The sequence below is a fragment of the Gamsiella multidivaricata genome (assembly GCF_025024155.1).
Source record: "Gamsiella multidivaricata strain RSA 2152 chromosome Unknown BC939scaffold_63, whole genome shotgun sequence".
In the NCBI taxonomy this organism is placed as follows: Eukaryota; Fungi; Mortierellomycota; class Mortierellomycetes; order Mortierellales; family Mortierellaceae; genus Gamsiella; species Gamsiella multidivaricata.
The window spans coordinates 149,280-171,421 of NW_026251771.1; the positions used below are offsets into that span (position 1 = coordinate 149,280).

General features: G+C 50.5%; 5 protein-coding genes across 5 annotated transcripts; 2 read left to right on the forward strand and 3 right to left on the reverse strand.

Annotated features, from left to right (window-relative positions):
* Nucleotide 1: 1 nt before the first annotated feature.
* On the reverse strand, nt 2–5,902 carry BC939DRAFT_487681 (ER-golgi trafficking TRAPP I complex 85 kDa subunit-domain-containing protein). Its single transcript, XM_051559361.1, has 13 exons — nt 5,507–5,902; nt 5,206–5,406; nt 4,797–5,061; nt 3,853–4,684; nt 3,529–3,741; nt 3,308–3,439; nt 2,798–3,221; nt 2,083–2,709; nt 1,680–1,996; nt 1,490–1,581; nt 1,194–1,395; nt 640–1,097; nt 2–541 (listed from the first exon to the last, which is right to left on the reverse strand). The coding sequence occupies exons 1-13, from the start codon at nt 5,682–5,684 to the stop codon at nt 40–42; spliced, it is 4,443 nt and encodes a 1,480-aa protein (XP_051409160.1). The 5' UTR covers nt 5,685–5,902; the 3' UTR covers nt 2–39.
* Nucleotides 5,903–5,983: 81 nt separating this feature from the next.
* BC939DRAFT_531438 (uncharacterized protein) lies at nt 5,984–10,561 on the forward strand. Its single transcript, XM_051561610.1, has 4 exons — nt 5,984–6,296; nt 6,404–6,476; nt 6,658–10,101; nt 10,262–10,561. The coding sequence occupies exons 1-4, from the start codon at nt 6,153–6,155 to the stop codon at nt 10,546–10,548; spliced, it is 3,948 nt and encodes a 1,315-aa protein (XP_051409161.1). The 5' UTR covers nt 5,984–6,152; the 3' UTR covers nt 10,549–10,561.
* Nucleotides 10,562–10,839: 278 nt separating this feature from the next.
* On the reverse strand, nt 10,840–15,239 carry BC939DRAFT_460689 (uncharacterized protein). Its single transcript, XM_051556917.1, has 5 exons — nt 14,214–15,239; nt 13,531–13,634; nt 12,903–13,392; nt 12,725–12,766; nt 10,840–12,633 (listed from the first exon to the last, which is right to left on the reverse strand). The coding sequence occupies exons 1-5, from the start codon at nt 15,019–15,021 to the stop codon at nt 10,928–10,930; spliced, it is 3,150 nt and encodes a 1,049-aa protein (XP_051409162.1). The 5' UTR covers nt 15,022–15,239; the 3' UTR covers nt 10,840–10,927.
* Nucleotides 15,240–16,103: 864 nt separating this feature from the next.
* Nucleotides 16,104–18,910, forward strand: BC939DRAFT_460692 (enolase). Its single transcript, XM_051556918.1, has 4 exons — nt 16,104–16,289; nt 16,397–16,492; nt 16,784–17,676; nt 18,229–18,910. Exons 1-4 carry the CDS (start codon nt 16,205–16,207, stop codon nt 18,466–18,468), a joined length of 1,314 nt encoding a protein of 437 aa, XP_051409163.1. The 5' UTR covers nt 16,104–16,204; the 3' UTR covers nt 18,469–18,910.
* A 15-nt stretch (nt 18,911–18,925) lies between these two features.
* BC939DRAFT_460697 (small GTPase superfamily) lies at nt 18,926–21,854 on the reverse strand. Its single transcript, XM_051556919.1, has 6 exons — nt 21,491–21,854; nt 21,381–21,398; nt 20,717–20,734; nt 20,485–20,506; nt 19,683–19,812; nt 18,926–19,477 (listed from the first exon to the last, which is right to left on the reverse strand). Exons 1-6 carry the CDS (start codon nt 21,521–21,523, stop codon nt 19,132–19,134), a joined length of 567 nt encoding a protein of 188 aa, XP_051409164.1. The 5' UTR covers nt 21,524–21,854; the 3' UTR covers nt 18,926–19,131.
* Between the last annotated feature and the right edge of the window lie 288 nt (nt 21,855–22,142).

A 22,142-nucleotide genomic window follows, 5' to 3' on the forward strand; every position in this document is an offset into this window, starting at 1 on the left:
TGTTCCCATTGCGTTTTATTTCAATCTCTCAGGTTGCCTTTATGAAACCTGGATGTAATGTGCCAAGTTGGGCATTTGCATAAAGCCCTTCCCAACTCCTTGAGGAGGAGCCGGCGGCATCGTAGACTGTCGCTCTTCTTCCTGCTCCTCTTCTAATGTCTTTGCAGCAGAGCTGCTTGTTGTTCTTCTAATTTCCTTCTTCTTTCGTTGCGCTTTGGCGACCTGCACTGCCAACCGCCATCGATTAATGTCATACACGCCGTACCCTGTAAAGCATGCCATGACCACGACCTCGACCTCGGCCATAGGCGCTAAATAGCCAGTACTAAACGTAGACCCGGACCAGAAGAACGGGTGCGCGTTTGGGTGTGGATTGGTGGAGTCCATGATGGCTGCTTGTGGAGGAGCGTGATCGAGCGCTGTGCCGGGCGGTTTTTGAGGAACCATAGGGTCGTTGCTTGAAAGCATCTCGAGCGTATAGGCAATGTGCTTGTTCCAAGAACAGTTCTTGATCACGACCTTGACCGGAGTACTGCACAGCCTGTGATATGAATAACAAATAAACAGATTAGCGCGAGTAGCATTCGAGCTGTACGTGCGAGTCATTGCCACAAGAAAAATGCAATCCATCGCCTGTACCTCTTCTGAGCAAAATCGTGCTGCACAGCATCTTCTGATCGCATCGAAATTTTGACAGGACTCTCGTCCCGGAAGTGTGGATTCATCGTCAGAGCCTGGACTAACGCAGCTTGATCCCTCATCGTCTGTTCATAGAGTGCTCTCCGTGCAGTCTCTGTCTCCTCGCCGCCTTCACCGTCCAACTCATCGTTGGGGTCAATCGGCTGGAAGGGGTTCTGCTGGACACCCAAGTTGATGCCGATGATATAATGGTGTCCACGCCGGTTCATCTTCGGGATATTCCAGAACAATGCCAGGTCAATATCGTTGCTGCCATAGACTGAGAATAGGTGCCGTCTGTCGACGCTGGAAGGAATAGAAGAGAACTGGGTTGCCAAAGAGGTTTGGCGCCAACCGAGTCTTGAGGCGCGTGAGAAGTGTTTGAGGACTGGTGAAGAAGAGCTGATGTGCGACTCGCCCTAGATAAACATATCAGAATCGAGACAATGAGTATGTGAACCGTTTTGTATACCAATATGCAAGATATATGCCTTAATATTGATACATGCACATACTGTTGAAAGATGACATAACTGAAGATCCAGCGGCGGAGGTACATCCTTGGGCCTTTCCTGACCAATGACCAATTTCTCGAGGGCCTTAGCCATGAACCTCTCAGGCGTGACAGCAGGCAAGGAAACCCTATCGCTTTTGCGGACCCTGTAATACGTGAACACCGTGTGCCTCGGTGCAATCGACCGATATTCCTCGGCCTCACTGGTTACCACACAGTGAATATAAGAAGTAAAGTAAAATGTTAGCGTGCCCACTGAGAAAGAGAGCTGCTACGCGTGGGTATAAAATAACATACTCTGACTTGTTTACTGCCTCGATGATCCAAGAGGCACTCATGGACGAGATTTGGAGGAACTCAAAGTTGGGGACAGTTTGCAGATTCTCCGTCTACAATGGCAGAAGGGGAAATAAAAGGCGGTGTTCGGTCAATATTCCAGCGACACACTTATTCGCTCCATGAAGGCATGATCAATAACTCAGCATACCTCAATACCCAGAATGAACTCATTCAGTCCTTTCGTACTAGGTCTTGTAAAGGCGTTGATCTTGAGCGATGGCAATACCTGCGATGTTAGGGTATGTCGAAGTGTCCTGACACCCATCGCCGTGCCTTCCTGTTCAGACTCGTACGAGAATACAAACAGGAAGCTGTGCTTGCCAATTTTTTCTCCCCGCAGCCAACTGGGGATCCCGATGCTCTCTCCTGGCGCCAGCACCCTGTCCAGAATTATTTGTGTCGAATTGAGCTGCAGCGAGTTATCGACCTGAATCGTTTCAAATGCCGTCTCACCTTTTCCTTTATCTAGAAAATAATAAGCACAAGGCGGTGTTAGATACAGAGTTCCTGACCCGGGAGGTTCAGTAATCTGCAGGCAGCTCGACACTTACTGTACACGCCAAGGTCTCCTTCATCTCTTTTTTCTCCGATGCAAAAGAACGTTGGATGGCTCATTCTGACCGTGAGATTCTTAAGTCCCTTCTTGCCCCGGTTCTTAATCTCTAGGGACAGCTCGCAAACCTCGCCCGAGAGCAGCATCTCCGGGGACGAATGGAACTCGACATCCAGTAGTGGCATCTCTGGTGCAACGAGAATAATAAGACTCTTATCTTCTTCATACACCTGGGACATCATCTGCTCCTTGGTCTTGTTCAGTCGCTTTCCCTTCTTCACAATGTCCTTGTATGCATGAACCTGGCCCTCCACGTTGCAATGCAGACCCATGACCCTGATCTGGCCCTCTTGCTTTGGCAGAATTTGGAATGTCAACGTGCGGACCTGGCCTGGCTCCATGATGACCCGGTCAATACGATCGCAGTCAAATGCAGTGAAGGAAACTTTGCCCTCAAATGATGGACTCTGCTGATCATACAATGCCAAGTGCGCCTCTTCAGCTGCGTCCACAGGCACTGTGAATGTAGTGGTCGAGGTACTGTGTTCGCATCCGAGAATGACATCCGTCAAGATCACTGGAATCTGCAATGGGTTCTTGATGTTGACTGTCGCCAGCACATGCTCTATATAACGTTTAGATTACATTGGTTATGTCAATCCGTTCTTGAGTTGTATATCGTACCCTTTCTCAGGACAAATCAGTTGACATACCTCCGACAGCAGAGACCGTACGCCCTCCATTGGATGTTGAAGAGTTCCGCATGTCTCCCTCCAACTCTGCCCAGGCTTCATTATTTTCGTGCGTAGACTGTGAGGTGGAGAGGATCCTGGCAGTTGACCCAAGCACGACAGGAAGTGGAAAATCGGGGAATGTTTCACGCAAGGGATCTGCTTCAATTTTGTTGGTATAATCCCTATAAACGCTCAAAAACTCCTTCATATATACCCCCTGTTGCTGGGGTGATTGTCTGCTCTCGCGCAGCAACTTTTTGTAGTGGTCAAGAACTTCCTCCGATTTTCCAAGTTGGTACGATTGCCTTCCAAGGGAGCAGCTGATATGGTCGTCCACAAGTGCCCAACCCTTGGATTCGTACACAAGAGAAGCCGCCGTGTAACATCTGTATGCATGTTCTTTCTAAAATTACGCACCAGGTTTTCCTGTTAGCGCCTATGTAGGGAGAACGCTGCAGTCCAAAACACGCCAATCGTCGATTTACATACCTGATCCGCCTTGTTGAAACGGTGGCCGGCCATGATCATGTGGAAGGCATACTTGCGAACCTGGGGACTTGGGAACTTCAGGTAACAGTGCGCCGCTTGCTCCAGAAATAGGCCATTGCGAAGATCGGACGCCTAAAGTTCAAAATATGTTACATCAAGCCTAAGATCCTGAAAAACAAACGTATCTTTTGATGTTCTTTCGATGATGCATCTATACTTACATCTGCAGTCATCCTCGTCAAAGTAGTGGGCGACTCCCTATACATGTTTCTCTGCTTGAAAAGTTCGTAGCACAATATTGTGGCCCTCGATCCAAAGAATGATGACCGTGCTTTGTAGATATAGGAGCTCACTGCCGATTCAAAATAGTGATCCACATCATTCTTAGACCCAAGCGGCTGAGGCGACATCAAAAGACAAAGCCCAATCATTTCCTATATGGCAAATTAATGTTCACAACGAACATAAGTAAAAAATAAAATAAAAAAAACGCTGGAATTCCTTGTCCATCCGGTTATTTTGTCTTTGTGCAGATGGATGCGTACCTGGGTGCCTCCATAGTACTTCCATGCCTTGTCCGCGGAAAAATCCTTCTTTACTGTCTCGTATACGGACAACGCAAACTTGTAGTCTCTCAACATGAACGCCCAATCCGCCAACTTGCGCATCTGTGCCTCGGGTGCAGCATGCGGATAAATCACGCCTCCGTTCGGTCCCGCTGCTGGCGATTGTTGCAGCGAAGGGTTTTTGGAACCAGCACCCAAAAATCTCCTGAACCGACCCGCGATTCCTTTGCGCGATGCAGCGACCTGCTCGTTCCAGTGGGCAATGTTTCTCTCCATATATGGTATAATGCTCTGCGCCAGCATCTCTTTTAACATCTGGGCGATCCCGCTGATATCTTCGTCGCTGAGACAGCATCCATATGCCTCTGCCACCTTTTCGGGGTGAAGTAGTAGATCCATGGTGAGATCCTGACTCTCTGTTGGGGGAAGCAATAGTGGATCATGATCAAATGTTCCATCCTCCTCATCGTTTCCGAGCTGCGCAAAAACAGGATTCTGCGCAAATGTTGGCGAGCTGTTGCCGGTGCCTGAATAGACGGGAGAGGACATGGAGCTTCTTTGTGAGGCTAAGTCGACCAGACTCCCTGAGGCATTTGTCGAGGAAATAGAGGAGAGTGAGCTTCGTTGGGTAGTCCCATCCTTGGCTGCATGACCCATTGCCAGCAATTTTGAGAAAGCGACGCTCTTGGTCCAGTATTTAGCATTCCTGTCCTTGGGTAATGTGGAATTATTGGGATCCACAGAGTTGATCTTCAAAATACTGCAATGAAGCCCAAACGTCCGGCGCATCTTATCCAGAGTCTCCATCGCGCTATTGAAGAGTAAGAGCATTCAAATCGATATTAGGTAACCAACCACTACTCAAAATTCCTGGGTGCAAGAGATAGCCCAGACTCTGGTATTGAAATATGCGGGTATCTTACGTATCGATATTTCCTTTTGAGCAATCGTGGATCAATACGTAGTATTTCAATAATGCTGGATCCATGAATGCTTTCTCGAAAACAATCGGAGGTGTGCTCATGTTGTTCAATTGATGAATTTCATTGATGGGATCCACTGAAAGCGAAGAAATGGCGATGATGCATGCGACAGGATGCTCGAACGTCTCGTGGTCCGATACACCGTTGGTCGAGAAGAAAAGGTCCCGATAGCTCGAATACCACGGGAAGATATGCGCTGCTGGTGCTATCGAACAAAATGTCAGACGACTGTCCTGTCAGCAACCCATGTAATTTTTGTACTACCCAAGTTCACGACAAATGCTGATTTCCATGTCGCTAAGCGCTTCAGTTCTGCATGGTGAAAATCGGTTGCATGCTCGTAACGCACCATTGAGGTAATCGTTTGTGACCTGCTTCTTGCCCCGGATTTTGAATGGGTCGTCGTATCCATGTGCCGCGGCACGCACCACCTCTGCGAGCCAGCGCTGTGTCGTCTTCGGATCAGGTTCTTCGAGTTGATCCATTTCTGTGAGACGTAGTGTGAAGTTGTCGATTGCTGAGGGCAAGCCCATTGAACCATGGACGGTCACTATCGTTGGCAGGTCATGTACAAATGGTACAAAATGTCAGCCATTGCGAGAGCGAAGCGCGTCGCGTTTAGGATGATATAACACAGACACTTGTTGTACCTCGGCCTTCCATTCGTTCGCCAAAGGGTTTGAGGAGATCTACAACCGAAGACAAGTGATTAGCCTGGCAGAGCTCGTTGGCGCCCTGGGAGGCAATGACCGCGATCCTGGGGCTCATCACCCTTGAGACCAGCTCTCGCGCGGAGCTGTCCTTTGTCCGTGGCTGAAATGAGGCCATGGCGCGTCAATGGGAAGACAAAGGATGAGTGAGCGAGTGGGTGAGTGAGCGGACTGTATGCTGAACTGCGCGACGGTGCGAGTACGCCGAGGAGGTTGGCGAGAGGAAGGAAGGTCTAAGACGAAATGGATGAAGGACCAAGCAGAAGGCATGTCTAGAGAATGAGCTCTCCTCAATTGCAAGGTGGCTCTCTTTAACTGCGAGATGATATATTTCTTCTGTAGCGCTTCATGGAGCTTTCTTCAATTGCAAGGCAGCACACCTGAACACAGCCAGGTCCATGCCTTTCACGCCTTCTTGTCGGTCCATCCTCCGGGAACAGAATCGCTTTTGGTGCCTTCATCGCCCTGCTCCTCCTCTCTTGTACCATATACCCTTTTCTGCCACAACTTATCCGGCCATTATTCTTAACCCCCCTCTCCCCCTCCCCAAATTCAAACCCTTGCCTACTCCATATCCACACAACCTATGGCGTTCTTCAACAAGATCAAGGCTGTGGTGCAGACTGAGGGTGCACGTGGTATTCGGCAGGCCCTACAGAAGGAGGGCACCAAGCGGTTTGCGCAGGATCTCTCGGCCAATCTGGCGGTTGAAACCCTTTCCTTTTGCGAGGTATGCATGTGCAGCTGTAACTCCAGTAGAAATGAATATCGACACGCCATCCATTATCTTCCACATGCTGATAGCTGCGCCAATTTGGGGAGCCCAATGTTCTTTAGACAAGACGGTATGGACTGCCAGCTCTCATCTCTGCCATGGCTGTCGACCCTGTTCAGAGTCTCCTCGCCTGCGGTAAGCAATTGGCCGTATGGTACTCCTCCTCCTATACGCATGGCTACAAATCGAGGAACATTGTGGTGTTCTATCTTCTTTTTTTTTTTTTTTTTTTTTTTTTTTTTTAACTGTTGAGATGAGATCAGAAGACTCCAAAGAACTGATCATGGGCCAATTGTATCTTCATATCGCATCTTAGGCACGTTCAAGGGTGCAATTGCAGTAACAGGAGCACCAGAATTGGCAGGCTATCTCGAGCTCGAGGAGGCAGTCTCCGTCAAGATGATGGCCTTCCAACCAGGCTCTCCCGTTCTCATAGTCATCGACGCGAAGAATGCCATCACAGTCTTTGATCTCATCAAGAGGCAGCGCCTCTTTGTCAGGAATGCGCGCAATATCGTCACCTGCATGGAGCTCCTCTCCGGATCCAACTGGCTCTTCCACGGATTAAAAGACGGCACGATCGACGTCTTTGATGTGTACAGAGGCCAGGCAGTACCCTATAGGATCCCCAACACTTTACCCGAAGGAGGGAGACACTCTATGGTGATCTCGATCCAGACACATCCTAAAGACAATAACCAACTGTTGATCGCGTATAACACCGGAGTGGCGCTCTGGAACCTCAAACTGAAGTCAGTCATCCGTACCTTCATCTACGAGATCCCTCCTGGGGCCATGGGAGGGATTGTAGCTCCGGATGGAATGTTTGGCATCAACGAAAGCCGATATCCTCATGTCACCGTGATCTCTTGGCGGCCAGACGGATTGGGCTTTGTCAGTGGCTACGACGACGGATGCTTTGTGTTCTGGGATATTCGGCAGGAGAGACCTGTTCTGGCGAGGACCATTCATGAATTGCAGGTCAACGTTCCAGGGATCAGGCCTGTCTTTGAACGAGATTCTGCGCAGTTTGTACCGATCTACCAACTCTCTTGGTGCTTGCACGAGAATAAACAGGACACCACGCTCATAGTCGGAGGCGGAACGAGCTCGATCGACATGTACGGATTACACCTCTTTGAATTCCCTGCCAAACCAGACTACCGCAGCCCTAAACGTCAACACATGCTGTCAATGGAATCAGATATCCTGGATTTTATCGTCCTTCCTCGAGATTCACCCTGGTTCAACGGCGCGTTCGATCCCGTGTCCATTCTCGTGCTTACGAACCGCGGCGGCGTGAAGTCGTTCAGCTTTGATGCATCATATGCCCCACAAACTGTCCCTTCGGCTCTTTCCTTCGTGGAACCGAGATTGGTGAGTGCCAAAGTGTACGGACATCTGCCTCAGGATATCTACGACCGATTAGTCTACGGTCACGACATCAGCCACCACCAAAGATCAGCCAAAGTAGCAAGGATACCCCTTCGTGGAATACAGGTCGCGGCGATGGACGAGTCCCGACTCTGTCGAGACATTTTGGTCACTGCTCATGCAGACAAGAGCATTCGCTTCTGGGAGGCAGCATCCCTTCAACCTCTACGCCATCTCACTGTTGAACTCGAACCGCTATTCTTCAAGAACCAAGGAACGATCGTGGAGTTTGAGTTTTCAGTTCATAGCCAGGTCCTGGCTGTGGGGTTCTCGAATGGAAACTGGATCTATGGACATCTTTCTACGTACGTGGATGTGTCGCGGCAGCCGAGTGTTGCCAGGACTATGCCCGGATCGCCTGTGGATGATGCTTTGGCAACAAGCCTGAAGGAGGCTATGAATATCAATGGTCACGACAACGCAATTGGACATGAACATGTCCAGTCTCTCCAACCCATTCCAGATCAAATGCCAACCCAATCACCCCGGCATCAAACTCCTACCGTTCAGGAGCCAGAACCGCAGCCCGGTAATGTGATGACTATGCCTTCACCACCCCCGCACCAAGTTTCGGGACATATTGGTACATCACAAATCGCTCCACCTGCAGCCCCGAAGCGATCAGATACCGGTCTCTCCGACACCGGATCCCTAATGCCGAACGAGGAGGATCTAGATTATCTGGTCCCACATTCTCCAGTCGATCCTGTCAAGCTGCGCGATGAGCCCCCAGGCGGATTAAATCCCATGTCCTCGCCTCCTGACCGAGCGCCATCGCCATCGCTTCCACCACGTCCAGCATTCACGGAGGCCTCGCTCCCTAACGGATCCGAGTTCTTGTCGGTGTTCCTGTCGACTCTGCACATGGGATCGATCAACCAGATTGCAGTATCTGGATGCGGGCTCATCGCGGTATCGGACGAGTTTTACACTCTTAGCATTACAGACAGTCGGTCAGGAAAAGTGCTGCATGTTGAAGACCTGAAGGTGGTGATGTTGGATCGCGACAGGAGTGCCAATGTGAACGATGACAACAGCACCCACCAATACGAATCCGATACCTCATCTCAGCCCACCCATGGAGGCCACTCAACCGTCGATCCTCAGACTCTCCAGCGCGTGGGTGTAGTCATCACCACCCTCCAATTCGTGGTCTCCACCACGAGTGACCAGGACAAGATGCCGTCGTTGTTACTCCTCGCTGGATCGAACAACGGCATCTACATGATCTTTGCTATCTCTCCTCCAGACTACAACCCATCGCAACTTCAACAATTCCGCCGTGTGAGAAAGGTGGAGACATTCCAGACCAAGGAGCAGTACGCGTCAATTCATACCTCCATCATCAATGTCCTCTCCCCATCCGAGACCACAGCCGCCACTGCTGCTGCTGCAACGCAGTCCACTCCGAGCGTCTCGACCGTATCCACAGCAGCGACCAGCAGCACCATATTCACATCGCTCACGCAAGCCTCTGGATCCTACGACCTCGCCAACCAGCCACATCCTCCAGTACCACCACCCAAGTCACACAGCCCGTCTTTGTCTCCAAGACGATCAGAGGACGATCCTGGATACGCTCAGGGTCATCGATCCTCCCCACCCGAGTCCTCCATTGGTAGTGGAACCGCAAAGCCATCTTTGTATACGACCTTGAAGGAAGTTCAAGGAAAAGTCATGAACAAGGCCCAGCAACGTCTCAATTACCTCGTCTGCGTCTCCGAATACGGTATCCGTCTGCACATGAACTGCACCTCCCGCCGTATCCACAAGCTCGATCTCCTCTCCAGCACCGGAACTGAGCTCACCAATAACAACAACAATAACACAACAGGTATCTTTGCCGCCAAAGTCGGAAAGATCATGGCTGCGAATGTCATCTACCACGCTGGCGCCTGCTGCATCCTCTGTATCACCGAATCCGGCCGAATCATCCTCTTCAGCGTCCCCAAACTCGAACCTATCCCCTTACCCGTCCCCGGTGGAGAACTCTTCCTCCCCATCGTACTCGAACCAGAGAGGTTGCGTGAGAGTATCATCTTACCAGACGGACGGATCTTGGTCCCGATCCTGAAGTACGAATGGAGGATGTATAGTCTTTGGGGACATGATCGGTGGATCCAGACAAGACAAGGGTGGAAGCAGGAACGGTCTGCGGAGGCGGCGATGTTTTTGCAGTTGTATGATCATGGGATCCAGATCCCGCCTAGGCCCTCGAATGCGGCTGCTTCCGCGGCGGCTTCGCATGGCGGCGCTTTAGGTTGGTTTGGGCTGGGTCAGTCAGCGGCCGAGGAGTCACCGAGTCAGGAAGATCTGGATGAGCTTTGTAAGTTTGCTTTTCCTTGCCCTTCGTTCTTTTTTTTTTATTATTATTAGTGTTGCTCGCGCTCGCTCGCTAGGTCGTTCGACAACTGAAACTAACCGCAAACCCTTTGGCTCCTTTATATTATCTTCGAAAAAAAAAAAAAAAAAAAAAAAAAAAAAAGTGGGCGGAGAACACTACAGAGCCGAGAACCCGATCCTGAAACGCGCCGGTGTCCAAGGCCCGCCGGGCACGAGACCTTCACCTCCGCCAAAGGACGGTGGTGCTGCTCCCCCCTCAGGTCTTGCGGGCATGATGGGCGATACACTCCAGACCCTCGACGAGCGCGGCAAACGACTGGGCGAGCTTGGTGACAAGACTGCGGAGATGAATGTCGCCAGCAACGACTTCTTGGCAGCCGCTCGGGAATTGAATGCTAGGAACGCGAATAAGAAGTGGTATGAGTTCTAGGGTGGACGAGGCTTTTTTTTTTTTTTTTTTTTTTTCCCTTCTTTCTTTCTTTTGTTCGGGATTAATTGATAATAAATGAAGAATTTGACAAGACATCGCCTCTGAACGAGAGAGTAGTGAAGCAAAGAAGAAAAAAGCTGCTTTTTGGGTTATTCAGGAGAGCTATGTCTGAACGGGATATATCAGACCCAAAACGCGGTGCTACACGCACTGGTGGCTGTGTGCATCTTGCTTCTTTCTTTTTTTTTTTTTAGTCTTCCTGCCGGGCATTGAACATCTTCTATGAGAAATGCTATATTTTTTTATTTCTACTCGTCTTTCAAGTAATATGCGAATGCGAAAATGGGAATCAAGAAAACAACAGCGATTGAAAGCCGCTTCAAGCAGAAGGAATGTCGTGCTCAACCGCGAGCGTTGTAACCTTCACCATCGAAGAATACCTCTCTAGAGCTGCCATCTGCTTCTGTAGCTCTTCAATCCTGGCCTGCAGTCTCGCCTCAGTCTCCGTAAGCCTGCGCTGCTTCTGCTCCCTCCGCTCCCTCTGCTCCTTCTGCTCTTTCTGCTCTTTCTGCTCTTTCTGCTGCTGTGGCACGGCCGTGGGCAACGGTTGCTCTCTCTTGCGCTCCTTCTCAGATCGAACACCACTCCACGACCTATACTGCTGATGCCGTGCCTCCCGTTCCGTCAACCACACCCACATCGCATCCTCCTGTTCTCGCGCAAACAGCTCGTCTCTCTCAAGTTCATCCATCTCGCCCTGATATCTCTCTGGTCCCGCAGGAACCCGTCCAGATCCAGCTGGAGACGGTCTCGAGAAATCAAGGGAAGGATGACGATATTGTTGTTGTTGATGCTTTTGGCGTTGATGGTCCACAAACAGAATATCGCTCTGGATCCTCTCGATCTGCGAACTGACGCTGGAAATCTGGAAAAAGATGTACATGTTCGCCAGCATCACTGCCACCAGAACAGTAATCAGCACCAGCTGAGAAGTCGCCCCATGATTCCAATCCATCGCCTTGAAGAGTGCGGGCCTAAAATCCGCGGACGATGATGGCCTTCCTGCAGCGGGTGCCTGTTGAGCAACGTTGGCTGACCCCACACTACTCTGTCCTTGAGCTCCATTCGCCTGTGATCCAGCTACTGAACCGGTTGGCGTGCCCTCCCTTCCGCTGCTACGCTCTCGCTCTTCAGAGGACGATGATGCTGCTCCAGAACCTGATACCTTGCCGCCGCTCGAGGAGGCGCCGGATCCCACAAAGCTCTTTGGATTGGCAGCAATGTGTTTCCTGATGCTGCTGTTCAGTTCCTTGTAATGCGTCGTCAACCCCTCAGCCGCACCCTTCTCGATCTGTCCCTTGATCCAGCTACTCTTTGTGAACTCAACGCCGCCTGTGACCACAACCTGAACTTGATTGGGACCAGCCCATGTAATACAGGTCCGGACCTTGGTCGTGAAGCTGTTTCCTGAAGGCACGTCTGGTGTCGAGGTCGTCGTCACCGCTGTCACGTATTCATCAAAGTCCTTATGCTCGCACACATCCGTTAAGATCGCCTTCGTGGTCTTGGGCCCGATCGGCATCCCAAGCCATTTGGTATATCTCGTCGTCTTGGTCGAGGTCCCATCCGCTGCCTTTTGCCAGGACTCTTCTTGCACATCCGCACCCTTCATCGCCTCGGATGTCAGGAAGCCCTTGCTGAAATCTGAATCAAAGAGCAATTTCCATATCGCTTGGATGGTTCCTGGATACGTTTCGGACATGAATTGGTTGGAGTAATGTCGATTGTCCTTGGAACATTTGCACGTCGTAGGTGTCTGACGCGCAGAGGAAGACGATCCTGAAGGTTTTGGCGCTGATGAGCTCGAGGGTGAAGCAGTTTCTGGCCGGGGGCTGGACGATGACCCCGTAACCGCATGAGGACGCGACACTGCTGGCGAAAGGGCATCTGTGTCAAACGATGACCTCACAGTTACGATAGAATCCCGATTCCGGGGAATATCAAAAGATGTGGGACGGGGCGGCGCTTCTGATTTTGAACGAGCACGTCCGGTTCTACTGCCCGTGTTGTTGGGCGAGAGAGAGGCTGTAATGATATGGGACGTTAGAGATTAGTGAGATGAGGTATAAAAAAAAAAAGCGGGGGACAAAAAAAAATGAAGACACAGACACATTACCATTGCGCTGGTCGTCGCTCGGGATGATGGGGGCCACAACATCTAGATATGCATCATTGCATGAGAGCAGGAAAAGGCGTTTTAGTACCAACGATCTGACATGACGCATAGCCACCGCACAGAGCGCACGCTCGGGCCTACAGATGTACGGGTTGGGAGATTGGTATCGCCTTCGTACCTTTCAGTAGTTTCCTGACGGCAGCCCTCTTGGATCCTCGTCTACGGACATCATTGTCAGTGCTAGTCTTTTCCAGACCCTCTTCCTCGGCCCAGTAGTCATCTCTTCCACCTGTACTCTCATCTCCTGTCCAATTCTGTGACGCGTTCGAGAAGGAGCGGCGGTGTCGATTCTTTCGGGATTCGGAGTTGACTCGGGCCGAGATAAAGGACTGACCGTCATTGCTGTCGTCGTCATCGTTTATACTCGATCGATCCAAGCGGTTGGGTCCGTTTCCAGGGCCGTAGCTCGCCACCGAGGCATTTGCTGCACAAGGGAATGACTTTCTCCAGGCGGCCATCAACAGATCGTGTGCGGCATCACGCGATAGGAACGAGGCGAAAAAGTGCCCCTTTGTGTTCGTGGTGGTTACAATGCTGATCGCGTTGGGGATGACGAACGCCGTCAGTCTCTTCTCGATAGCTGTGATCTCCGAGAAGGCGATTACAAGCTATGATTGCATAGTTATTATTATCATAGAAGTAGATGGTTAAAAGAAAACCTCGGTAAAAGAGGGGGGGGAGGGGGGGGAGGAGGAGGGAGGGAGTCGGCCATGCTTCTTGGATAACATATCTGAGCAAAGACTTACATTTGTGACCCAGCCAAAGATGTTGGCATTGAAGCAGACATGGTTCTCACTGATGTATAGCCTTCCTTGAACCAAAATTTCCTTCTGTAAGGCACAACCGTAGTCTAAAGAAGAGACAGTTATCGGCTGGTTAGGTAATCGCTCACTTTTGCGTGTTGTGGATGTGGCCAAGACTCGGGGGAGCGCCGTTCGCGCTTCATCCCCCAAACTGGTTTTTCATTGTTGGTTTTGTTGGTTTATTGTGCCCGTGTGCTTGGGCCTGGAAGCGCAAGATGTTTGTGGTGTGGGTAGGCTTGGAGATGGATATGGGCTATGATGGCCTCTCCGACCGCAACACGCCACTACGGACCGATCTGAACAGACTGCCCCTCTTTTTTTTTTTCTTTTTTTTTTTTTTGGGTTAAAAGGGCATTGAAGCATTACGTGTGTCCGTGGCAGATGGACAAGATGCTGGTTCAAACCGGTTCTTCCTGGTGAGGATGGAGATGGAATATGCCTCAAGGGGGATCGATTGCACAGTGGAGAGTGTCCAAAACGAGTGGGCCTCACCGCCCCCCTCTACCGAGAAACAAGTATCGAAAAATGTCTATTCCCGATTTGCATTCTCCCCCCCCGTCCCAATTGGTTCCTCCTCCCCAAAAAATAAAACCATTTAGCAATTGGCGAGTGGTAGCTGTCGTTACCTTCGATCAGTTTCTCGTCCTCAGGAACGCTCCTAAAGAGCGAATGGAAATCGCCAAATCGCTTTTCGTTCGCGTACACAAACGAGATGTGCGCATAGTCGTCTTCGGACGGTGCGGTCCCAGTCTCCTGGCTGCTGCGCTGTGAGGTCGAGGCAGAGTCGTATCCGTAGCCATTGGAGGGGGTGGCAGGTGAATTGGGATAAGAGCCAGTACTATGGTACCCCTGGTAGCCTTCAATGGTCATTGGAGTGGGCTGACCAGCGTTCGTCACTGCTGTTCTCTCAGTCTGGTCCCGCGAGAGACGGGGTGTGGATGAAGGTGAAGGAACAGACGAAGTGGCAACGGTTGCTGTGGAAATGGACGAGGCAGGGGCTACGGCGGCGGCTGTAGCGGGGGTGGGAATGGAGGCAGCAGCGGTAGCAGTAGCAGCGATAGAGGGTGCCATCGATGAAGAGGAGGAGGGATAGAGTGAAGAGGTGCGGAGAGGGAGGTGCTCAGAAGTGTTCAAAGAGAGGGTGTTGCTGATGGAGTTGGTGGCAGCATCGGCGATGGTGATGAGAGGCAGAAGCAGCGGAGTAGCAATGGTAGAACCAGTCCCAGGGCCTACAGGTCCTGTGGAGATGATTCCTTGTCCGGAGATGGTATAACCGGATCCCGCGGAGGCATGGCCCGCTGGACTGATGAACGTGTTTGGCGGCGAAAGGGGGGTGTAAGATTGGGTCGGGTCCAAGTTGTAGGGGATGGCCCGTTCTTGTTGCTGCTGTTTTTGCTGCTGTTGCTGCCGCAGCTGCTGGCTGGAGCCGGTCATGAGAGGCGACAAGGGATGGGATGTAGCTGAAAAGGCGTGATGAGAGAAGGAGCTGTCGAGATGGGTGTGAGAAGAGGGCGGAGAGCGAGGCAGAGAGAAAGAGAGAGAGAGAGAGAGAGATAAGAATGAGGCTGTGCTGTGCTGGTATTGGTCCGTCGAAGAGGCAAACCGGCCAAGAGGGGGAGGAGGGGCGGTACTGCTTTGAATAAACCGCGTTGCTGGTGGAAGCAAATGAAACGAATCCCTTCCTTTTCCTTTTATACTCTTTTTCAGCGGTTCATACAACCACACAGCGAACAACCGCATAGCAAACAACACGCGAGGGAGAGGGAGAGACACCTGCAGCAGCCAACAGCCCATTGCCGATGCCAATGCCAATTGCCCTTAAATTTAACCGCTTGACTCGGGAGTGGTGGGCTTGTGAGAGAGGGCTGTGGTTGCGACCATAGACTTGGCGCTTGGCAGGTACAAGCGAAATAACTCCTGCGGATATCTACCAGTGACTTTCTACCACTTTTACGGAAATGAGGTGCCAAGCAAATAAGGCCAATTGAACACTGGGTATCTCTTTCTCTCATTCTCACAGACTCTCTCTCTCGATTACACTCCACATGTTCCAGCAACTGCCCAGAAGTGGGCTGTGTGTGGAGTATCTTATCAAACTACCAGCCTGGCATCTTCTCTCAATGGCCTGGTCGATAGCCAGGCCAGAGGGAACTTCTTGAAGTTGTAGAAGAAATGGATAGCAATTGGGCCAAAAAAAAAAAAAAAAAAAAAAAAAAAAAAACGAGCGAGAGAGAGAGATGGGCGAAGGTGATAAAATACAGTTTGGAGATATGGCTCTACGAACGCGCCTTGGATGTGTAGGACAAGTCCGAAATGTCTAAAAAAGTCTACAGCCGCCCCACTGCCGCGTCAACAATAACAGCATCATCATCATTATCGTCGCCCACAGCAGCAGCAGCAGCAGCAACAACAACAACAACAACAGCGCCGACATTTTAGTCCATGTTCGTATCCAGCCGGTCCTAGTATCTGGTTGTCTTGGTTCTGTCATGCAGCTGGACGGGATTGTTTAGCACACGGCTTCCTCTTCCTTTCGATTTCCTCTTCTCCGTCTCTCTTCCTTCATTCAAATTTCCCTCCCTCCTTCTCTATCAAAATACCAAACCCTCATCCAACAATGACTATCTCCAAGATCCACGCCAGACAGATCTTCGACTCCCGTGGCAACCCCACCATCGAGGTCGAGGTCACCACCGGGCTTGGTACGGATATCTAAAAGTCCGATCGAACACAATCCACATCCAAATTGAACCTATCGAGTCGAGATCTAACGCTTTACCTTTATCTCCATGTCATTCCAACATCTTAGGCGTCTTCCGTGCCGGCGTTCCCTCCGGTGCCTCCACCGGTGTCCACGAAGCCGTCGAGCTCCGTGACAACGACGCGAACGCCTACTTTGGAAAGGGTAGGTCATTTTATTCGGTACAAAAGATGGACGCGCTTTGATTCCAAAGAAGTGCAAGAGACAAAAGACCCACAAGAGGCTTCCAGAAAGACCCCAAGGTCCTTTGTCGATGAAGCAACGATCTAGAAAAAGAAGACAGCGATGGATAAGGGGAAACCCACGGATGAATGAATGCTTTTCTGGCGTGATATGGTGTAATGCGGTTGTAACGATTAGCACCGGAAAAATCTTCCCACACGTTTCACACCAACAATGTCCCTCACCACTTTCACGTACGTGCCCTCTTCCTAGGTGTCACCAAGGCTATTGAGAACGTCAACCGACACCTCGGCCCCGCGCTGGTCAGCGCCAACATCGATGTTCAGAACCAGAGCGCGGTGGATGAATTCCTGATCAGGTTGGACGGAACCACCAACAAGTCCAAGTACGGCGCCAACGCCATCCTCGGTATCTCCATGGCCGTCCTCAAGGCCGGTGCCGCCGCCAAGGGCGTCCCTCTTTACCGTCACATTGCTGACTTGGCCGGTTACGGCGGCAAGAAGATCGTCCTGCCCGTCCCGGCCTTCAACGTCATCAACGGAGGCTCCCACGCCGGCAACAAATTGGCCATGCAGGAATTCATGATCCTCCCCACCGGTGCCTCCTCCTTTGCTGAGGCCATGAAGATGGGTTCGGAGGTCTATCACACCCTCAAGTCCGTCATCAAGAAGAAATACGGTCAGGATGCCACCAATGTCGGTGACGAGGGTGGATTCGCCCCCAACATCCAGAGCAGCATCGAAGGTCTCGAGCTCTTGAAGGAGGCCATCGCTAGGGCTGGTTACACGAACGAGGTCAAGATCGGCATTGATGCCGCCGCTTCTGAGTTCTTTAAGGATGGCATGTATGACTTGGACTTTAAGAACCCCCAGTCCGATCCCTCCCAGTGGTTGACCGGAGCGCAGCTCTCGACCATGTACATGGACTTCACCGCCAGGTACCCGATCGTCTTGCTCGAGGATCCTTTCGATCAGGATGACTGGAATGCTTGGCCCCTCCTCACTAGCTCGACCCATGTCCAGATCGTCGGTGATGACTTGACCGTCACCAACCCCATCCGCATCATGACCGCCATTGAGAGGAAGGCCTGCAATACCTTGTTGCTCAAGGTTAACCAGATCGGCACCATCACCGAGTCCATCAAGGTATGTACCAGACAATGTACCTCTTGCTGGGCTGTTTTTTTGACAGCGGAACGACACCATTTTAGGAACAATGCATGAGATGCAAGAAAAAAAAAAAAGAAAAAAAAAGGCTCGCTTCGCTGCAAGGGACAAGGATATGAATGAGTGCATAGAGAGAGTCCAGAGAAACATCCTTCAGAGCTCTACTCGAGGGAGGAGGGGTGAGAAGGGGAGGGGGAGCAACAACGACCGGAAAACAGCAAATTGTGGCCGACTTGTAGTGTTGGTGCTCCTCAATTGACCAGCCCATGTTTACGGTTCGTTCGCTGGAAGGGAGGGGAAGGGAAGGGAAAACGGGGCACCCTTTGGCTGGATGGCTCGTTTCCGGTGTCCTGGGCTCTCTTATGAAAGTCGAGAGGAAGTGCTCATACCTCTATCAGGCAGCTTCACTTCATTTCACTTCAATGCACGAAAAAAACCCCCTTCCCTCAAAGTGCTCTTTTTTTTTTTACTTTATTCAATAACCTAAATCCGCGCTATTTATCTATCACCTTCACCTTATTCATTTTTTAGGCCGCTCTCCTTGCCCAGCAATCCGGATGGGGCATCATGGTCTCTCACCGCTCTGGTGAGACCGAGGACTGCACCATTGCCGATATCGTCGTCGGTCTCCGCACGGGTCAGATCAAGACGGGTGCTCCTTGCCGCTCGGAGCGCCTGGCCAAATACAACCAGTTGCTCCGCATCGAGGAGGAGCTCAACGGCGACTCTATCTATGCCGGTCAACACTTTGGCAAGGGCCATCTCCTGTAAATAAGACAATAAGCACGCACACGCATACACATCATCCAACAACATTCGTGAAAGGAAAGAGTATGGAGACCACAAACCCCAAACCCAAACCCAAATCCAATAAAGCCATGCACTTGTACAGAAAACTGCTTTTCGAAATGGTATCCTGTCGTTTGCACCCTTGACATCAAATAGTCTATACTCACCAAGATGCTTGTAAACAGACAGCAACGTCCAAACCATCCCCGAACATCCTCCCTCCTTTTAATGCTAGGCTCATTGTTACTTTGAATCAGTTTTATTGTGTGTTGATGACGATGCTTTTGCTTGCTGTTGTTTTTGTTTTTGTTTTTTTTTTGCTGTCGCTGTTGCTGGTTGCCGCTGCTGTCGCTGTCGCTGCTGCTGCTGTTGCTGTTGCTGGTGCTGGTGCCGATGCTACTGGTGCTGGTGCTGATGCTGGTGCTGGCGCTGGTGCTGGTGCTGGTGCTGGTGCTGGTGCTGGTGCTGGTGCTGGTGCTGTTGCCGTTGCCGCTGCTGCCGCTGCTGGTGCTGCTGCTGTTGCTGTTGCTGTTGCTGTTGATGATGTTGATGTTGATGTTGATGTTGCTGCTGATGTTGATGTGAATAAAAAATAGAATAAATATATGCGAACACGCCTACTTCCCGCACCTGTAGTCAGTCATATTACAGAATCGTGCACTTTGACTTTTTCTTGACAGGCTTCTTCTGTGGTGCGCCGCCATCGCGTGCCTGACGGATCATCCTGACAACGTTGTAGAACGAACGCTCGACATTGACACAGGTCTTGGCCGATGTCTCCGTAAAGTCGCATCGTAAAAGTTTCGACATCTGATAGCCCTCGTCTCGCGAAACCTCGCGCTCCGTCAACCTGTCGCACTTGTTGCCGACCAACATCAATGGCACGTTATCTGTATCCTTCACGCGTGTGATCTGGTCCCGGAATCGCTTTATCCTCTCAAAGGTCGAGCGAGCTGCAATTGAGTACACCAAAAGGAATCCTTCGCCGTCTCTATCATATTGACAAAAAAGATAAAAAATAAAAAGCCGACAAGGCGTTAATAAAACTGCATTCGCAACTGCCTCTGGATGCTCAACCAGGAATATGCACGAGAGCACCAGTACCTTCGCTAAAGAAACGAAGGTAAAAAACCAAGGAAAGAGCAGAGCAGAGCATTCGCTTTCAAGCACGGTTGCAAATCCCACGGGGTACTCACCGGATCCATTGGTCTCTCAGTGCGGTATATTCTTCTTGGCCGGCAGTATCGAGAACTTCGAGGACGCATGTTTGATCGTCGATAACCACCTGCTTCCTATAAGAGTCTTCGATAGTAGGATCATATGTCTAATAAACAGAAGAGGCAAAGAGAATATTCATGTCAGTCTAACTGAGCACACCCAATGCATGTCTTCGTTTTTTGTTGTTATTTTAACCACGTCTTCCCCAATGCCACGCATAAACAAACACGCATGCGAGCACATGGTGATGACTACACATGTTCCCATGCAATTGAAATACAGAAAGCATGGCAAGGGAAAAAAAAATGAGATGATAAAACAAGTGCTCTCGTGCGTGCGCCATCCATGAAAACGTCAAACACACGGTCGCACGCGCACAAATGCAAATGCAAATGCAATTAACCAAAAGAAATCGGATTCAAAACAAGAGGCACGATAACATCTGCAAGAAGCAATCGCTCATGCCCGCAGGTCCATATCCAAACCACATCAAAACACACGCACACACGATTTCGGCTACCGAAAACTCACCTCTGTCATATGGAATGATTAAGTCGCCGCAGATGCCATGGCAAGGTTATCAAATGACGCCGGATAGTTTGTTCAATTGATGGTCGGAGCGTGTGTTGAGATAAGGTCCATAGATAATTTGGGAGAGAAGAATCGGATGGACGTTAGTGTACATATTACAAACATTGCGACAGTCTCAATTGCTCCGGACGATCGCCATCGCGCGATAATATCGAGCGCCAGTAGCATTTTGTTTTTGTTTTTGCTTACCCACAAAGTGATTTAAACACAACTATTTGAGATGACAGGAGAGAGGAAAAAGGAGGGGGAGGGTCCTTTGTCAGCCTTGCGTTTAGATGGATGCACATCAAACTATGCCACAGCCGCATGTAATATATCCTGACGATAACAGATACAATGCAGAGTATCGGGTCGCTTTCTTCATATATCCAATGTACACATTGGACGTAGTGTGTGTATATGAAGGGTTAGGTTCACTTGCCTGGATGGTCAATGCAGTCTAAGGAGATACATCACAAGAAAATTAGCAGAGTCGATTAGTATGCCAATGTCCTTTTTCCAAAGAAAATCCGCCTATTGCAGATGTCTCCTGCTCAAAAGTAACATTGCCACCAATCTCTCAAACAAATGGGACGATAACACATGTGGTTTCACTGTTCTTCAGCGACAGAACAACAGGTTCTCTCGGCCCCATGTCCCCCCATCTCTTTTGTATTCAAACTCAGAGCGAGAGCGAGGCGATAGCTGCATGGGAAGATGGGCAAGATGCCAGACCAGAGCTGGGGCAATCATGCAGCTGGTAAAGGGAAAATAGGCGCGCAACTCCTACTTTGACAAGAAAGAAGCATGGAACAAGTGCAGGGTTTGTTGACGTGATGACTCGTTCCGTTAACGGATATAGGAGCATTGACAAAAAAGAACAAGCACAAGGGCAAGACAAGGCAGGGCAAGACAAGGCAGGGCAGGGCAAGACAAGGCAGGAGGAAGAGGGACGACAAGGAAAAGATGCATAATACAACGATGCAGAGGTGGGATGTTCGAGATGATAGCCAGTAAGCACCGCGATTGGTTCGAGGGCAGCATTGGGCAGGTAGCAATGTAGCCATGGGTTGGGAGTTTCTATATGCCTGGGTGTTCATGTTTACCTTGCCAACGCCTCCGTCCTATTGCGAGCGAATAAGAAGCAGGATTGCACGAGTTTGGTTAGAGTCAGTCGTTCATCTCCACGGATGGCAGGAGGTTCAGACGGACTTACCCCGAGGACGACCAGCTTGTAGAGCATCATCATGTGGTGGAATGGAGGATTAGTCCGAGACTGGAGAGTGAGGGGATGAGAGGTGTGAGGTAGTGGAGGTGTGCAGTGCGGGGCGGTAAGAGGGGCAAGAGGGGTAAGGAGGGTCTTGCTTGGGAAGGGAGGAGGAGGCCTGGTTGGGGTTATGGGCTGCTCGGTCTCTTCTCGTTGGCTGCAGAAAAGAGTGAAGGGTGTGGCAGGCGTAGGGAGTGCGAGGAGCGAAGAGCGAAGGGTAAAGAGCGAGGAGGGAGGGAGGGAGGGATGGAAAGATAGGAAGAAGAAGAAGAAGGAGGAGGAGGAGGAGGAGGAGGAGGAGGAGGAGGAGGAGGAGGAGATGAGGAAAAGGAAGGAAAGGGGGAAAGGAAAGAAAGAAAGAAAGAAAGAAAGAAAGAAAAAGAAAAAGAAAAAGGGAAGCGACGAATAAGGTCCTCACTCTCTCGGCCAATCTCATTGCAACCTCTGGATATGTGCGAAGGGCTACTCAATAGCATATCCTATTCACTCTTCTGCATGAACCCTCCCATCGCACCGCGCTATCCCAATACCACTGCTGGACTATATACAACACGCTCAAGTACATACTTGGACACTTTACCTCTGTATGGACTGCTCCCTC